The 19,450-nt window shown below is 45.2% G+C and overlaps 1 protein-coding gene across 2 annotated transcripts in view; it reads right to left on the bottom strand.

Annotated features, from left to right (window-relative positions):
* TPD52 (tumor protein D52) overlaps nucleotides 1–18,638 on the bottom strand; it is a 265,231-nt gene extending 246,593 nt beyond the window's left edge. The window contains exon 1 of one of the 2 annotated variants that reach the window (XM_040354487.1): nucleotides 18,520–18,638. In XM_040354487.1, the coding sequence (XP_040210421.1) occupies nucleotides 18,520–18,571 (52 nt within the window). In that variant the 5' untranslated portion in view covers nucleotides 18,572–18,638. Of the gene's footprint in view, nucleotides 1–433; nucleotides 474–18,519 lie in introns of those variants that run through there. The other variant, XM_040354488.1, reaches the window with a different exon arrangement.
* Nucleotides 18,639–19,450: the final 812 nt, after the last annotated feature.

Below are 19,450 nucleotides of genomic sequence, written 5' to 3' on the forward strand. Positions count from 1 at the left end.
AAAATGAGAGAAAGAATAAGAGAAAAAACAAAGACGGCTAGATAGAGGGATGGGGGAAAAAAACAAAGAAATTAGCATAGCGAGAGATAAAAGGGAAAAAGAGGAGAACAAAGAGAGAGTGGTACATCCTAAAATGTACCATATGAGGTTTTAATACTGTACGAGTGGAGGGGACTCAGGGAGCACTAAATTTCCATGGGTTAGGGGTGCAAATTACTTGTCTTGCCTTGGGTGCCGATAACCCACGCTACGAAAATAATGTTACTGTTGGGGGTCCCCATAACTTGGGAAATTTTATCAAGGGGTCACGGCAGTAAAAGGTTGAGAACCACTGATATAGAGGGAGGTTGCACATCGTGTGATCATTGGTTGCAGACCCAGCTTAGAAGCTCAGTGAAATACCTGACGAATCTGGCTTTGAGGAATAATTTACCACAGTTGCAAAGTTTCCTGGACATCATTAGCAGCTTACTGACTGATGTTACTTGTGGCTGAATGTTGACTAATCTTCTCTCCACCTATACACAGTGCGGTCACAGGAAAAGTTGGGACAGAGTTTATTTTTGTTTCATGGAAGGTGAAACTTGCCCAACAGGCCTGTACATATAAAGTGAAAACAAAGCATGAAAGACTAGACACACAAGTAAAACAAAATGTTTTTAGTCGTTTTATCTCGCTGCTGCCAGACTTCCTGTCTACGCAATATTATAACATAATAAGGGTTGTACAGCGAGGCTAAGTAATGAAACCAAATAGAAAGTTTAAACTAATCAGAAAAAAATAAAAATTGTGTAGCTATACTAGACCTGGTTAATGAGGCACAATAAAATTTGATGTTTGGGGCTATTTGCAGATCAAATATTTTGACAATTCTATGGTAAGAAAGGAATGGTTGTTAAGGCCAATAACCCCCTAAAAAACATAAAATGGACTCTAACCAAACAGCCTAATCTCCAAATCTATACTTGGCTGACTCTTGAAAATGCTGATAAACCTGCTTTCTGTTGGCTATGGGAGAAAGTTCTTACCTAAACTACAATTGTCCAATGTATTTTCTCACACACAAAGCTTCAACTCCAAGAATTGGGCAATATACACTAGTCGCAATGGTACTTTACTCCAGTCAAACTCCACAAAATGTCCCCCTCATCCATGTTGGTACTGCTGCACATGTGAAGGAATGCTACTTCATCTTATTTTGGTCTTGTCCCAAAGTAAAAAAACGTTCCGACAAGCATTTGTTACTATTTAAATTACTGAACCCTATGACCAAGGATGACCCAGCTTTCTTCTTTCTGCGCATGAACAACATGGACTCCAGCAAAGTCGGAAAAAAAATAAAAAATTAGTATGTCTAACCAATGCGGCTACAATGTAAAAGAAGGGCACAGGTATTTGGGCCCGCCTGCATAGGCTTGTGGCAGCGCTGCCCCTCTCCACACTTGGTATTAGGTCTAATAGATGGTTTAAGAAAAAGGTACACAGTCTCTTTCTATTAGCCAATGGAAATTTATGGAAGGTTCTAGAATTTATGGAAGCCCTATACATAGGAAAGTTTTCCAAGGTTTTTGTGCAGTTGGTCAAGCCTTGGCGAAAGAATGTGGTTTGGTCATCCTGGATGGCTGAGGGGGACATTTACGGTTCTTTTTAGTTCAGCTGGGCTCAAATTCTAATAACTGAACTTATATATTGAATATTTATATATTTATGGTTGAAAAATATTATATATTTTATGGATATATGATATTTAAGAGTAAACCAATAAAGTGCCACTGCCATTATTTGCCCATTGATGTCTGAGTATTATGGCCCGGATTCACATACATTGGCGCATATTTATGCCGGCGTAGCGTATCCAATATACGCTACGCCGACGTTGCGCAGAGAGGCAAACACCGAATTCATAAAGCACTTGCCTCCCAAACTGTGCTGGGTTCCCTCGGCGTAAGCCGTCGTAGGTGGAAGTGGGCGTGAGCCATGCTAATGAGGCGTGACCCCATGCAAATGATGGGCCGAGTGCCATCCAAGTACTTAAAACGAACGGCACATGCGGCGTCCCGTGGATATATCCCAGTGCGCATGCTCACAATCACGTTGGAACTACTCCCTAAGATACGACAGATCACTGCCTACGACGTGAACATAACCTATGCCCAGCCCTATTCACGTACTACGTAAACAACGTAAAATACGACGGCTGTGTTCCCTGGTCCATACCTTTGCATGGGTTGCGCCTCATATATGGGGAATAACTTTACGCCGGACGTACGACTTGCGCAAACCGCGTATATTATGCGCCGGGCGCAAGTACGTTCGTAAATCGGCATATCTCCCTCATTTGCATATGTGCATAGAAAATCAATGGGAGCGGCAAATGCGCCCAGCGTAAATATGCGCCCACGATACGACGGCGTAGGCAAGTTACGTCGGTCGTAGGAAGCCTATTTTTAGGCGTATCTTATTATGTGGGTCGGCGCATAGATGCGACGGCGCAAGTTGTACTTACGTCGGCGTATCTTGAGATACGTCGGCGTAAGTGCTTTGTGAATCCGGGCCTATGTTTTTATTTATGGCTGTATTTGGGGAAATGTTTGTTCGGTTTGGGGTGGTGGCTGCCTGCAATCTCACGACCATCCAAATTTTTGGAAACAACCTTACACCCCCCATGGTCGATTGGTTATTCTTTCACTATTCTGCACAGTACAAACAACTCACAAACACTTCTTGAGATACCCTCCAACCTCACTGGACAATCCTATACAATATGGGGCTCCCACCCCTGATTCCCTTTGGAAGAGGCTCCAAACAGAGACTCTCCCCAACTACCCCATCTCCATCCCTCTCTGTGACCTTTTCTTTTCATTTCCTTTCTAATGGGTCTATTTCCATGGCAAATCTTCAAAGGTCTTCCCTGGGACTTGCTCTACAAAAGCACACTCACTCCTCTACACCCACACCGTGATAGACTAAGGCCCCTTTCACATTGGACCTGTAGCCGCGGTGGCGGTATATCGCCGCTAAAAAGAGCGGCGCTATACCACCGGGATTGCCGCGGGAATCGCCCGCTAGCGGTGCGGTACTAACCCCCGCTAGCGGCTGATAAAGGGTTAATACCGCCTGCAATGCACCTCTATAGAGGCGCATTGCGGGCGGTATTGCCGCGGTTTCCCATTGTTTTCAATGGGAAGGAGCGGTGAAAGAGCGGTATACACGCCGCTCCTCTCACCGCTCCAAAGATGCTGCTGACAGGAGATTTTGTGTCTCCCGCCAGCGCATCGCCTCAGTGTGAAAGCCCTCCGGCTTTCACATTGACGTAGCTGGGCAGGAGTTTTTCAGGCGGTATAGCAGCGCTATTTTTAGCGCTGTACCGCCTGAAAAACTCCTCAATGTGAAAGGGGCCTAATTGAGAATAGATCCAATCTACAAGAGCTGTACCACCTAATCACGAAACGCCTGTAGCCGAATGGTTACTGACACTTGAAACCTTGATACTCTGCAAGAACACAACTGTTTTGTATATATTTTATGCAACACCCTAATAAAACTGAATATTAGAAGAGTATTTATCCTTTGAAAAAGTTCAGTGCCTCAATATGTATGCAGATTATTTGCAGAGGCATATATGCCAGGAATCAGTGTGTGAATAGGATGCAGTCAGTTTTTCTAGGCAGTAGTTGGCTACATCTTTTGTCCCACCCAGATGTAATCATTAAAAGGGCCAAATGGAGGTCACGGCATAATCTCTCACTGCCATCTACTCTATATTGGCCATTGCCTCCTATCTGGGCTGCTTATCCATGTCTGATTTGGCAATAAAAACAGATGACCAAATCTGTTACAAACTGACAAATACGGCAAGCGCCCCAATTTGCTATTGGGTGGGCAGCCCTGTTCACACATACTGCAGTGACCTGCGTTTTACTGCACTTGAAGAATGCAAGTTTTAACATATAAATACACATCAACCCAACAACAGTCTAAAAAAAAGTCCCTTACAAGGACCCATACAGTGGCCATCTTAGAGGAGAAGTAGAGAGTGTGCTGTGAAAAGGTGTCTCAGTGACAGGGTTTATAGAAACAGATAGGGATGGGCTCAGACATGTTTGGATCCTAGTGCCAACCCACCTGAGCAATCCCACCAGGAAGCCGTCACTGCACACTAAAGTTGAAAAAAAATTGCAATCCCGATTCAACCCCCCCCCCCCCCACGTGATCTTAATCCAGCATTTCTATGATTCATGGAAGTGCAGAGCAGTTCCCTGCTCACAGCTGTCAAAAAAAAGCAGCTGCCAATGTTTATCAACAGCAATGATCAGCAAAAGAGATAAAAAGAAACATTGTATCTTTCTGTTTATTTACAGATCACATGGATGAACTTCGGTCCACAAAGGAGGTCAGTTTAACCACTCGAAGACTAAGCCTTTTTTTGACACTTGTTTCTTACAAGTTAAAATCATTTTTTTTTTATCTAGAAAATGACTAGGCTGCTCAGCTTTCTGGCGTGATTGCTCAGGTGGGTTGGGACTAATATTCGAACACGCCTGAGCCCATCACTAGAAACAGATGACTTCCATCCTAAATAATTATTGTATAAGGTCCAAAACTGCTCTTTACTTTCACATTGTGTGAGCAATGGATGAGCTCAACAGCACTGTTTGGTTTACCCAATCTCCTCCCCAAAATGTGGGGGGGGGGGGGGGAATTGAATGATTAAATTATCTTAAGCGCTTGCTTATACCGCCTTCCACCCGCCCTGGTCATCCTGTTTGAAGGACTCTAAAAAGGTAGAGAGTGTCACCTGCACATTGCAAGTTCAATTTAGTGCCATTTATTAGATACCAATGCTAAAATAATTACAGCAATGTTTCAGGAACTAAAGTAGTCCCTTCATCAGTCATCCAAAAAAAGATATGGTTGGGGCTCTCAAGACAGATCCCTAATAAGGAGTTAAACAAAAATCCTTAAAGCGGTGGTCCACCTGAAAAAAAAATATTAAAAGCCAGTGGCTACAAATACTGCAGCTGCTGAATTTTAATAAATGGACACTTATCTGTGCAGGGTGCCCGCAATGTCGGCAGCCGAAGCCGAGCAATCGCTGGTCTCTCGGCTGCCCCTGCCGCCATCCTCGGTAAAGGAATCAGGAAGTGAAGCGTTGCGGCTTCACTGCCCGGTTCCCTACTGCGTCCTCACTGGTCCCTGCTGTCTCCTGGGACCAGTGTGTTTCCCAGAAGACAGCGGGGGGGGGGGGAGGGCGTGACTCTTTGCCCGGAAGTGGGTGAAAATACCTGAGGGTTCCGAAAAGCAGAGGTTCACTTTTTGCGTGGACCTCCCCTTTAAGCTGTAATGAGGTATTATTATTTGTGCATAATAACTTGGCTTCATCAGCCCACCGAAAAACAGCACCCACCCCCCCCTCCAATTCCTAAAATATTAGGGGGTCACCTAAATTTAAGGAATCCATGTGCCAATGAAATAAAGAGAGATTATTTATGGTTGCTATCAGACACAAAAGGAATAGGGCACACGCCGTGCTACAGGGCCAAAGATCCCCCTTCATCGGGGCTTGGACAATGAAGCAAGAAAGTGTCTATTGGACCTAAAGCAAACATTCCTGGATATAATGCATGCGATCATTTTTCAGCATGTCGAAAAAACGAAGTTTTCCTAACTTCATCATTAAAACGACGTTGCCTACATACCATCGTTTTTTTTATTTAGCAAAGCGCGGTGACGTACAACACGTACGACGGCACTATAAAGGGGAAGTTCCATTCGCCTTTGGGCTGCTTTAGCTGATTCCGTGTTAGTAAAAGACGATTCGCGCTTTTTTGTCTGTTACAGCGTGATGAATGTGCTTACTCCATTATGAACGGTAGTTTTACCAGAATGAGCGCTCCCGTCTCATAACTTGATTCTGAGCATGCCTGGGTTTTTTTTACGTTGTTTTAGCCCACACACGATCATTTTTTACAACCCGAAAAATGACATAATTTAAAACTACGTTAAAAAATGCAGCATGTTCGATTTTTTTTTGTCGTTTTTCAGAACCTGAAAAATTATGTGAAGCCCACACACAATCATTTTAAATGACGTTTTTGAAAAACAACGTTTTTTTTAATGCCGAAAAATGATCGTGTGTATGCGGCATAAAGATCTGACAGGTGAAAACATTATTTTGCAATTGCCCCCTGCATCTACCTGATAAAGGGACGCGTGTCGAATTCCGAATGATTTTTCTTTGAATAATTGTTCAAATCCAACCATTAGTGGGTCCGCAGCTACGGATGAATTTTGTGTGGCCTTTGAATTTGAGTGATTGGGCATATTAAAATTTTTGGGAAAAAACAAAACAAATTTCTAATCAAATGATGGGAGAATAGTGCGAGAAATATAATCAAAAAAGGAAATGAGCATGGGCTGTGACCTGGAAAGAAAAGCTGGTCAACACCGTGACCCTACTTTACATGGGAAAATTCACTTTAAGAACATGACACTTTAACCACTTAAGACCCGGACCAAAATGTAGGTAAAGGACCTGGCCAGTTTTTGCGATTCGGCACTGCGTCGATTTAACTGACAATTACGCGGTCGTGCGACGTGGCTCCCAAACAAAATTGACGTCCTTTTTTTCCCACAAATAGAGCTTTCTTTTGGTGGTATTTGATCACCTCTGCGGTTTTTTTTTTTGCGCTAGAAACAAAAATAGAGCGACAATTTTGAAAAAAATTCAATATTTTTTCCTTTTTGCTATAATAAATATCCCCCAAAAATGTATAAAAAAAACGTTTTTTTTTCCTCAGTTTAGGCCGATACGTATTCTTCTACCTATTTCTGGTAAAAAAAAAAATCGCAATAAGCGTTTATGGATTGGTTTGCGCAAAATGTATAGTGTTTACAAAATAGGGGATAGTTTTATTGCATTTTTATTAATAATTTTTTTTTTACTACTAATGGCGGCGATCAGTGATTTTTTTCGTGACTGCGACATTATGGTGGAACACATCAGACAATTTTGACACATTTTTGGGACAATTGTCATTTTTCACAGCAAAAAATTCTATAAAAATGCATGGTTTACTGTGAAAATGACAATTGCAGTTTGGGAGTTAACCACTAGGGGGCGCTGAAGGGGTTAAGTGTGACCTTGTATGTGTTTCTAACTGTAGGGGGGCGGGCTGGACGTGTGACATCATTGATCGTGTTTCCCTATATCAGGGAACACACAATCAATTACAGCGCCACAGTGAAGAACGGGGAAGCTGTGTTTACACACAGCTCTCCTCGTTCTTCAGCTCCGAGGACCGATCGCGGGACTCCAATGGCGATCGGGTCCCGTGGCCGCGGTCACGGAGCTTCGGACTGGGTCGCGGGCGCGCGCCCGCGACCCAGGGCTGGGCACTTAAAGAGGACGTACAGGTACGTGCTTGTGCCCAGCCGTGCCATTCTGCCGACGTATATGTGCAGGAGGCGGTCCTTAAGTGGTTAAAGTCTTACAAAACCCACAACAATAAAATCAGTCTGTATGTGCAACATAGCATGCTTTTTATACTCACTGTGGAACTTAAGGCTGTTTTATCCTAAATGCACAGATCCTCCCCCTCCTGCACTTTCTATCTGGGGAAAGCCAGCTAACACAGGCAACGTGGCCGACCTGCACATGCTCAGTTGTGTCTTTTATGCTGGAGAGAACATTTGCTTGTTCTCAGAGCTAGCCAGGTCACATGTAGTGGAAATCTCCTCCTACCTGAACTCAGCACTGGAGAAACTGTGCAGTCTATCATGTAACTGTGGTATACAGATCATCAAAAAAGGTATATAGTGGCAGTATTTTAATATACAAAGAAGATTTATAAGCTGTGGGCACAGTGGGGGGGCGGATTAACTACCGGTATTTTCATATCACTGGGTTTAGTAACACTTTAATTCATCTAGTGGCTATATATGATGAATTATTTTTGGGTGTGTGATATTATGTTACTAATGAGTATGGAGTGATTGACAAATCGCGGAAGGAGCAAAACCATGATGGTGCACATGATCACCCAGGCAAGAAAGCCAGACGAAAAAAAAAGGCAGAAGTGAGTGTTATGGTAGCAACGCACGCCCTATGTTATCAGTCCCAGCTGAGACATGTCTGCTAAACCCACAACCCTCACATGACCATATGCTCAGCCACCTCCAATAATTCATGTGAATCAGACAAACAAGAGCTCTGCAGCCTTCAAGGACTGTGTGTTCAGTAAGAGTCTTGATTCTGTTCCCCGCATTGTTACCCTGAAGGATAAAGAATGCGATCGTTAATTTCCTGCTCTCTGAATCCTCACTTTGTTGTTGTGCCAGGTAACTGCAGAGCGGTGGTGTGCCTTGCTCATGTGACACCAGAGGCAGATTATTATTTATAGAGGAACTCCAGCAATGACTTTTTTTTTGCAAACTTACATTGGTCCAGCTTGGCTCAATGGAAAAATGCATATCCGACATCCAGAGTGCCACTTGGGGTGGGTATCGGGTATAGATACTTTCATCGAGCCAAGTTGGATGTAATAGCTATGATTAAGCATTGACACTCAATGCGAAACGCGTCAGCTGTTTATCCCACTGTGTGCTGATATCTGTAGTGCATTTTTTCCTGTACCCAATAAAGGGCACGTCTTTTTCAAGTTACTGGAGTGCGGCTGTCCATATCCTTATTGTTTTTGCACAAGTTGGATGTAAGCATGCAAAAAAAGAGAATTGCTGGAGTTCTGCTTTAACACCCAAACTTCTATACAACAAAATCTATTTTAGATATCATCATGAAAATAAAGTAATAATAATAATAATAATAATGGCCATAAACAGTGTTAAATTGTCCAAGGCAAAGAGACAATGGGGTAGATTTACAAAAACTAATCGCACCGTGCCCTGTCGACCAATAAGTGTTCTTCCACCCTTCCCCATACTCCATTGGCAGAGCGGCGCTTGCCAGAGCCGCTGATTGTGTGAAACTGACATTTGTAACTGAATGCAGAGAGAGAGGAGCTGTCAGAATTCAGTGTTGATGTCAGGAGTGGGCGGGACCCGGGGTGGGCGGGACCCGGGGTGGGCGGGACCCAGAAGCTATCAAACACAAGCCAATGGAATGGGATCTGGTGAAACAGCGGATGCTGAGAAACGTTATCCTATTGGTTATCCTACATCACTTCCGGTCCTACGACGGTGCGTTGCGTTCCACGCTGGAACGCACGCCGTTCTGAAGCAGCACCAGCGGTTCCTGGAGCTCCTGTGTTTCCCTATGGCTTCCTAACTCCTGGATTTCCATCTCCTCTGGTTTCACAGTATGAGACTAGCCAGATTGAACCCCTGCAGCTACAGATGACACGCTGTGACACCAGACCAGCCTCTTGCCCTACCATGCTTGTGTTTTCACTCCTTTTGTGAGTAACCAATTTATTGTTTAAGACATTATTTTTAATTAAACCCATATTTACTGCACTTAGTTTGGCGCAATTCCTTCTTGTTCGTATAGATGGGATCTGGGCAGACTGCTATAAGTATGTGGCCCTCCTCCTTTCTTAAGCAGTACAGTCATTGGCTGGTTTTTCATAGCTGCTGGGTCCCGCCCACCCCGGTCCCCGCCCACCCCCCACATCATTGCTGAATTTTGACAGCTGGTCTCTCTCTGCATTCAGTTACATATGTCAGTTTCACACAGTAACACTATATCGGGTAAGTGTGAAACCTGCCAGTGCCAACCTGTGCCACCTGCCAGTGCCAATCAGTGCTACCTTCCAGTGCCAACCAGTGCCACCTGCCAGTACCAACTTGTGCCAATGTGTTAGTGCCAAATGCCAACCAGTGCCACCTGCCAGTGCCAACCAGTCAAAAAAAGAAAAAAATTGGCCTAAAATATTGGCTGCAAAAATCTGCATCATATATCAGCCATAAGCTGCCCAGATTTCTAAATATCAGCATCGGGCAGAGAAAACCCATATCAGTCAACCTTGTGATGGCTCTAACCTGCCTTAGAATTAGAGGTCATGTCCTGTGTAAAAATGCTGATCCAAGCTTACAAGAAAAAAAAAAAGAAGATATTCAGTCAAAACGGTAGCATCCCCTGGTGATTTGCCAGTAAGACACTTCCTGACCAATGGTGACAGTGGTCACTCACCCTACAGTATCAGGACAACAAAAACAGGACAGGACTTCAAACCTCCTCCTCTTTTCTCCATAACACAGAGGGGAGGACTTCTGTAGTACACAGAGGGAGATGGGAACAACATGACTGATAAGAATGCAGCACAGGAACTTATCACCTTATCAGACAGGATTTTCTGGCAGGATCAATAGGTATTTTTTGCACTTATCACACAGATAAAACAAAACACTTTCAATAGACACTGATGAATGGAAGCCACATGCCAAAATGTGTTGCTTCCAAAGGCTCTTTATTTAACTATCAATAATACAACTGCATTCATGTCGCCCCCCCAAGAACTGGCCCTACTTGACGCGTTTCGCCACTACTGGTTTGATCGCACGGATCCTTGTGACCAAGCCAGTGTTTTTTTTGTTGTTGTTATTTTTTTCTGGGTTTGCAACCTCTTTAAGTGGCCAGGTTCACTAGATTGGCACTTGCTGGCTCAAAGACATTAGTCTTGAACATATTTTCAGTTTTGTGCTTTTGTGACAAACCTATTTGAAGGTTAAATTTTACTTTCATTAATAAACGATACAACATACAGTACATAATTGCAACACAAGATATTTTGTAATTTAATGCGGTTTAAATGACCTGTTTCTGTACAGTTTCCAAGTCCTTGACTCAGAAGTATTGCATTTTATCCAGATTCAGTAAATACCATTTATAGAAAGAGGCCATCATAGGTCTCTTATGACAAGTGCACTTTATATTGCTTCATAAAAGGGCACAAGTAGGGCGTGCTTATTGCATAAGAACCTTACCAACCACACAGATTGAACCTCACAAATTTGATTGGCTGCTTTACGCGTTTGGCTAGCTAAAACTTTATCTTTTGTTTTGGGTAAAATGGGGCAGGTTTAAAACCAATTCCAGATTATTTTATGCTGTCCTTAAAGTATTGAGGACATTTCTATCCCAGAGGTGCAACAGTAAGTAGAAAAACAACAGTAAGTAAAAGTAAGTTGAATTTCCTTTCTAGACGGTTGTCCCCGATATGGATGATCTGAGTGAAAAGATTTCTTGTTCTGGAGAAAAGGCAAAAATTTTGGCTTTCCCCTCACTTTCTCTCTAGATGAAAATGGTCACCAGGAGCTGGTCCATTTAGCCCTTCCCAATTACCTGGGTTCATGGACACACCAAGAGTAGGCAAGTTCCTCAACTGCCATTACTAAACAGCTCAGAGGTCACACTTTATAATGTAGATTCTGATCGGTAGCCAGGTTAGAGGCCCTCCACTGTTAGAACTGGCACGTGGGCAGCCGGGTGAGAGCCTAATAGCACACAGCTTCTCCAGAAAACTCAGCGTCTGTGCAGAGCATCACCCCAACTGATATCAGAGTGCTCCAGTTCCTGTAGGGTATCATCCCTGTGTCCTGGGGCATTGGATTCCTCCAGCTATTCGCCAGTGTTACCAGGGTTACCCTGGACTTCACTGAAATGGACACGGTTAATGGGAAAAATGGCCAGTTCTAGCCAGAAATGGAACTTCCACGGATTGGATCCCCCCCCCCCACCCCCCAGTCAAATCCAGGTATCAGCTCCCACTTCAGGGGAAAGATCGCCGGAACGTTACAAACTACGCAATGTCCTGCCCCTCCTCCTCCCTCCTGCTGCCTTCTGGAAGACACACAAGTCCCAGAAGACAGCAGGGACCATTCAGAGCATGCAGCATGACTCACACATGCGCAGTAGCTAATAGGCTGTGAAGCCATATGGCTTCACTTCCTGTTTCCCTTAGTAAGGTTGCTGGCGCCTGCACCTGGAGCCCAGGGGATGGGTCGGCTTCAGGTTCCGACATTGCGGGCTCCCTGGACAGGTAAGTGCCCTTATATTTAAAGTCATCAGCTACAGTATTTGTAGCTACTGACTTTATTTTAATAAATCTGTTTTATATTATTTTGTATGCTTGATCTTTGTCCGTATGACTCTGTTTTGCATTAATGATTCTAACTTTGCACCCATTTACTGAATTACAAGTTAGGCTCCATTCACACTTGTATGACTCCAAAGTTGTGCTGACTTTGGAGTGCAACTTTGACGTAACTTTGGATGGGTGCAACTTGGATAGGACTTTGCAGGGACGGACTGACAACTCATGGGGCCCCCGGGCAATAGAAGATTATGGGGCCCCCGGGCTTACAGATGGCCACCACGCCAGGAGGCAGTGCAGAGGCGGGGCAGCTAAAATCTCTGGATTTTCACATCAAAAGCATGTCGATTTCGGACATATCAGGAACAGATGTTAAAAAAAAAACAGATTTTTACATACTGTCCCTGGTTTTACTGAGCCTAGCAACCCTGATGGGGCCCCCTAGTGGTATGGGGCCCTCGGGCAGTGCGCGAGTGACTCAATGGTCAGTCCGCCCCTGGGACTTTGGCTTTGACCAGTGATTATGGACAACTGTTGCACACAAGCTGCATTGTATAACATTCAGGTATGACTTTCATGCAACTTCTGAGGGCTAACATTGAAGTCTATGGCACTCAAGCGGCATGAGAGTTGGATCAAAGTAGTGCATGAAGTTGCTGCAACTTTAAGTCACGCATATATGAATGGTTATCATTAGAAAACGGCTTGTCGTGTAACTTTGATGTGCAAAGTTGTATGACAAGTCGCACAAGTGTGAATGGAGCCCTAGGCGGCGTACACATGGTCGAACATGTCCGCTGAAACTGGTCCGCGGACCAGTTTCCACGGACAAGTCCGACCGTGTGTACGGCCTAGCGGACAGGTTTCCAGCGGACAAAAGTTTCTTAGCATGCTAAGAAACTTGTCTGCTGGAAACATGTCCGTCGAACATGTCCGATGGTTAGTACACCTAATCGGACATGTCCGCTGGTTATGACGTGTAACCAGCGTCCCGAAATCCCGCGCATGCGTCAAATTGATTCGACGCATGCGTGGAAGCATTGCACTTCCGTGTTTGAGAACGTCGGTGTCTTCTACGTCACCGCGTTCTCTGTCCGTGGGGATTTTGGTCTGATGGTGTGTACACACATCAGACCAAAAGCTCCCAGGAGACATGTCCGATGAAAACGGTCCGTGGACCGTTTTCATCGGACATGTCTCCTCGTGTGTACGGGGCCTTACAGTTACACTCTAATTATTTGGCCAATTACCAATCATTTTACAGATGCTCAAAAACGTGATCGATTACTATAGCAAGCACAACGTATGTAAAATGTTCAAAGTGATGGAAATCCAAAATGTTCTTCTAGATAGCGGGTATCAAACAGCAAGGTACACTAGACTACACGTGTATGGTGCATCAACAGTACTTCAATACTCCATTCTAAAAAATGACTGTCTCCTTAATATCTAAGAAAGTAAATGCAGAGAATAGTCTTGGGTAATCCTAGATAATCCTTTCAGTGACAGCGATCACAAATGACCTGTTGTAATAGGAAAGATAACCATCCTCAAGCATTATCTTAATATCTTTAAATATATACACAACTTTCTCAAAAGTAAAATCTATTTATAAAGGGATTCTTATTCTGTCATGCATGAAATTATGCATACTAATTGAAAAAAAGTTATTACAGTGCACCAAACATATAAACAGCAGCATTACTGCAAAGGTAAACTCTTTCTTAGGCCAATGCCACACAGCAAAAAGATCAATAGAAAATGCAGGGAGAGCACACTTACTTCAGCAGTGAGGGATCACCGGTCTCTCCATTCAGATATTGCCATGCAGATCCTGGGCACCAAGGAGGGACGGGGAACCAGGGACACATGGCGTGCGATGTTGTGCGCCAGGCAGAGGAACAGCACAAATAACTCCTACAAGGAATAATGTAAACAAACTCCCAGCTTCTACAGTGGCCGGGAGTTTGTTTACATGCCAGTGCTGCTGTCAGTGTAATATTTATTTTATCCACAGTGAAGGGATATTTATATATTTGTAAACTCAAAACGTAGTTAGAAAACAAGTAAACGCAAAACAGGTTAGGCCCCATGCACACGAGACGCTGCTAAACTCGAGTTCAGAGGCATTTGGGCATTTTTTTCAACTGCCCCTGAACACATTTAAAGTTATCCTATGTGTCCATGCACACAATCACGTTTTTTGGCGTTTTAAAGCAGTTGGGTTTATGTCCGTTTTTTCAGACGCAAAATTTTGGGTTCAGAAGCGTTTTATTTTTGCGTTTTAAACTTTGGGAGGGTTTACAATGTCTTTGAGATAAGCACTGACAGCTGCAAACGCGGTAAAACGCAGCTAATCGCGTCAAATGCTGCGCAATTCGCGGCAAAAACGGGCGTTTTAAACGCCGTTTTTTGCCTTTGAAAACGTGAGTTTAAAGGTGTTTGTAATTGCTTCTCGTGTGCATGGGGCCTTAGAATCCCTGTCTATTGTAGAGTGACCAGACATCCCTGTTTTCCCGGGGACAGTTGCCGGATTGAGGACACTGTCCCCGGACAAAGTCTGTCCCCGGATTGGATTTGAACAAGGGCAGAATAAAAAAATGCTCTAGCAAAGCGCGGTGACGTACAACACGTACGACGGCACTATAAAGGGGCAGTTCCATGCAGATGACTTCACCCTTGGGGCTGCTTTAGCTGATTTTGTGTTAGTAAAAGACGATTCGCGCTTTTCTGTCTGTTACAGCGTGATGAATGTGCTTACTCCATTATGAACGCTCATAACTTGCTTCTGAGCATGCGCAGGTTTTTCACGTCGTTTAAGCCCACACACGATCATTTTTTACAACCCGAAAAACGACATTGTTTAAAACGTCCTTAAAAAATGCAGCATGTTCGAATTTTTTTTTTGTCGTTTTTCAGAACCTGAAAAATGATGTGAAGCCCACACACGATCGTTTTAAATTACAGTTTTTAAAAACGTTGTTTTTTACATGCCGAAAAACGATCGTGTGTAAGCGGCATTAGCGCTCCTAGCTTAGGGGGGTGTATTTTTTTTCTATTATCTGTGCCCCTTTCTGATGATCATGTGCTGGTTGGAGTGGAGGGAATATTTCTTCAGTTTCGGGTGCAGGTCCATCCAGCTCCGCTCGCATTTTCTTCTGCCTTGGCTCAAGTCCCGGCCAGCCTCCTGCCTGCCTATCTCCTTGCCTTCCCTGGCGGAGTGATCTTCCTCCGCTCCCCACCCAGTAGTAGCCGGGGCCCGGAGAGTAAGACTTGACAGGCTGTGAGGCGGGAACGGCGGGTATACTTTAGCATTGGCTGCCCCTACTATTAGAAGGGGCAGCCTTACGCTAAAAACGCTGTACGGAAACTCCGTAACTTGCGTACGCAGGGCCCGCGCAACATTGTAAATCGGTGTTAGTATGCAATTTGCATACTATACACTGAGCACAATGGGAGCGCCCCCTAGCGGTCATCGCAAGAATGCAGCCTAAAATCTGCTCATACGCCTATAAATGTGTCTAATTATGCGCCAAAACTAGCATTTTTTATTTTTTTGCCAGCTCCTGGCAGAAACATGCAGCATTAATTAAACTTATTTTAATACACCCTTGTGCATAAAGCCTTAAAAGTTTTAAAAATCGCAAAACAAAAACTTCAAATTAAAGTTTAGGGGCATCAACATTTTCAGACGCACAGCTCACATCCTGTCCAGCAATCCTCTACTGAAAAGTAGCAGCTGTCACTTGGAGCCTATTCTTGCCCAACATGGCAGCTCGCAGAGAGTGACATTCTGCACGGCGGGTTACAAAAATGTTTTGGGTCTCAGTTTCCCGATCATTGTCCTTAGTGTTCCATACAAAGGGGACATTGTAACTCATACAGGATCTTTGCATACTTTCATTTATTTTCAGACATGTCTATCATTCCCAACACAAGACGGTACTGATCAACCCAGCCAGCTTTACAAACACACAGATTGGCTGTGACCAGACACTATACTGGGCAGACCAGACACTATACTGGGCAGACCAGACACTATACCGGGCAGACCAGACACTATACCGGGCAGACCAGACTCTATACTGGGCAGACCAGACTCTATACCGGGCAGACCAGACTCTATGGGCCAGATTCAGAAAGGAGATACGACGACGTATCTCTGAGTTTGGCCAGTCGTAACTTTGCGCCTGATTCTTAGAATCAGTTACGCATAGATTTCTATTAGATCCGTCCGGCGTAAGTCTCTTACGCCGTCGGATCTTAACTGCATATTTACGCTGGCCGCTAGGGGCGTGTACGCTGATTTACGCCTAGAATATGTAAATCAGCTAGATACGCGAATTCAAAAACGTACGCCCGGCCGACGCAGTACAGTTACGCCGTTTACGTTAGGTTTTTCCCGGCGTAAAGTTACCCCTGCTATATGAGGCGTATATGCGGCGTACCAATGTTAAGTATGGCCGCCGTTCCTGCGACGAAATTTGAAAAATTTACGTTGTTTGCGTAAGTCGTCCGTGAATGGGGCTGGACGTCATTTACGTTCACGTCGAAACCAATACGTCCTTGCGGCGTACTTTGGAGCAATGCACACTGGGAAATTCCATGGACGGTGCATGCCCTGTTCGTGAAAAACGTCAATCACGTCGGGTCATGGTTAATTTACATAACACACGCCCACTTCTTCACAATTTGAATTAGGCGGGCTTACGCCGGCCTATTTACGCTACCCTGCCGCAACTTTCTTTTGAGAATATGGCACTTGCCTGTAAATGTTGCGGAGGCGTAACGTAAATAGGATACGTTACGCCCTCACAAAAATACGCCATTCTACGTGAATCTACCCCTATAACACTAAACTGGGTAGACCAGACACTATAACACTAAACTGGGTAGACCAGACACTATAACACTAAACTGGGTAGACCAGACACTATAACACTATACTGGGTAGACCAGACACTATAACACTAAACTGGGCAGACCAGACACTATAACACTAAACTGGGCAGACCAGACTCTATACCGGGCAGACCAGACTCTATACCGGGCAGACCAGACTCTATACCGGGCAGACCAGACTCTATACCGGGCAGACCAGACTCTATACCGGGCAGACCAGACTCTATACCGGGCAGACCAGACTCTATACCGGGCAGACCAGACTCTATACCGGGCAGACCAGACTCTATACCGGGCAGACCAGACTCTATACCGGGCAGACCAGACTCTATACCGGGCAGACCAGACTCTATACCGGGCAGACCAGACTCTATACCGGGCAGACCAGACTCTATACCGGGCAGACCAGACTCTATACCGGGCAGACCAGACTCTATACCGGGCAGACCAGACTCTATACCGGGCAGACCAGACTCTATACCGGGCAGACCAGACTCTATACCGGGCAGACCAGACTCTATACCGGGCAGACCAGACTCTATACCGGGCAGACCAGACTCTATACCGGGCAGACCAGACTCTATACCGGGCAGACCAGACTCTATACCGGGCAGACCAGACTCTATACCGGGCAGACCAGACTCTATACCGGGCAGACCAGACTCTATACCGGGCAGACCAGACTCTATACCGGGCAGACCAGACTCTATACCGGGCAGACCAGACACTATACCGGGCAGACCAGACACTATAACACTATACTGGGCAGACTGGACACTATACTGAGCAGACCAGACTCTATACCAGACAGACCAGACTCTATACCGGGCAGACCAGACTTTATACCGGGCAGACCGGACACTATACTGGGCAGACCAGACACTATACTGGGCAGACCAGACACTATACTGGGCAGACCAGACACTATACTGGGCAGACCAGACACTATACTGGGCAGACCAGACACTATACTGGGCAGACCAGACACTATACTGGGCAGACCAGACACTATACTGGGCAGACCAGACACTATACTGGGCAGACCAGACACTATACTGGGCAGACCAGACACTATACTGGGCAGACCAGACACTATACTGGGCAGACCAGACACTATACTAGGCAGACCGGACAGAGCTTGTCACAGCTGTCAGTGCAGAGCTGGAGGGGGAATGGGATGGATGAGCAGGCAGGTGCAAGGGACCAGAAGAGTTAAACCAGAAAGGAGGGGCAGGCAGGGTGCCGATCCCCCATGTTTGTTGTAGATGTGGACTAACTTTATCTGATCAAATACAGAAAATAAAAAAGCACTACACAAAGCCAACTCTTGCAGTGATTAGTTCTATACACAAACCCCCCAAGGAAAGGGATCAACAAGCCACAAAGTAACAGCCTGCCCTGGTGTGATCCCTACCATCTGGATTGGAGGCAGCTGTGCACACCATCCACATCCTGCCAGGCACACATGGCAGCTCTATACAGAGCAATGGGTGAAATGACAGAGGGGTGAGGACACACACAGCACTTGTAGGTCATGCATGCTGATCCCACCTGTGCCCCTTACCTTGCTCAGCACTGTCCATGGTGTTGGTGTGATAAGAAGCCCCAAGTCTCATATGTGTGAGGAGTAGTGATCCTTCCACTCCCCACCTTCCTCCCCGCCCTCTGTCCCAGGCAGCTCTGACATGTCTGGCTGCTCCCTCCCTCTCTCTCCTCTGACAACTACACTGGTCATCATCCATGATCCCTAATGCCACCCATTCTGCTTCATCAGCACGTTCTTTTCTGCCACTTGCCCACCAAGCCTTTTCTGGCACTCTTTGTTTAACCACTTCAATACCAGGCACTTTCACCCCTTCCTGCCTAAGCCAATTTTAACCTTTCAGAACGGTTGCTTTTTAACCAATTAATGCAATCTATGCATTAAGGTGAAAAAACATCTGGGGCTAGATTTAGTAAGAGTTACTCCGGCGTATCAGTCGATATGCCGTCGTAACTCTGAATTTACGCCGTCGTAAATTTAAGCGTATTCTGGAAACCAGATACGCTTAAATTAGGCTAAGATACGAGCGGCGTAAGTCTCGTACGCCGTCGTATCTTAGGGTGCATATTTACGCTGGCCACTAGGTGGCGCTTCCGTCGTTTTCGGCGTAGAATATGCAAATGACCTAGATATACCGATCCCCAAACGTACGTGGGAGCAATGCACACTGGGATATGTACACGGACGGCGCATGCGCCATTCGTAAAAAACGTCAATCACGTCAGGTCATCATACATTAACATAAAACATTTGAATTAGGCGGGCTTACGCCGGCCCATTTACGCTACGCCGTCGCAACTTACGGAGCAAGTGCTTTGTGAATAATGCACTTGCCCGTCTAAGTTGTGGAGGCGTAGCGTCAGGGCTTTTTTTCAGCAGGAACGTGGGGGAACGCAGTTCCGGCACCTCCAACTCTAAATGTATGTAATGGAGCTCTGAGGTGGGTAGGGGG

Source organism: Rana temporaria, chromosome 5 (genome assembly GCF_905171775.1).
Source record: "Rana temporaria chromosome 5, aRanTem1.1, whole genome shotgun sequence".
NCBI classification, from domain to species: domain Eukaryota; kingdom Metazoa; phylum Chordata; class Amphibia; order Anura; family Ranidae; genus Rana; species Rana temporaria.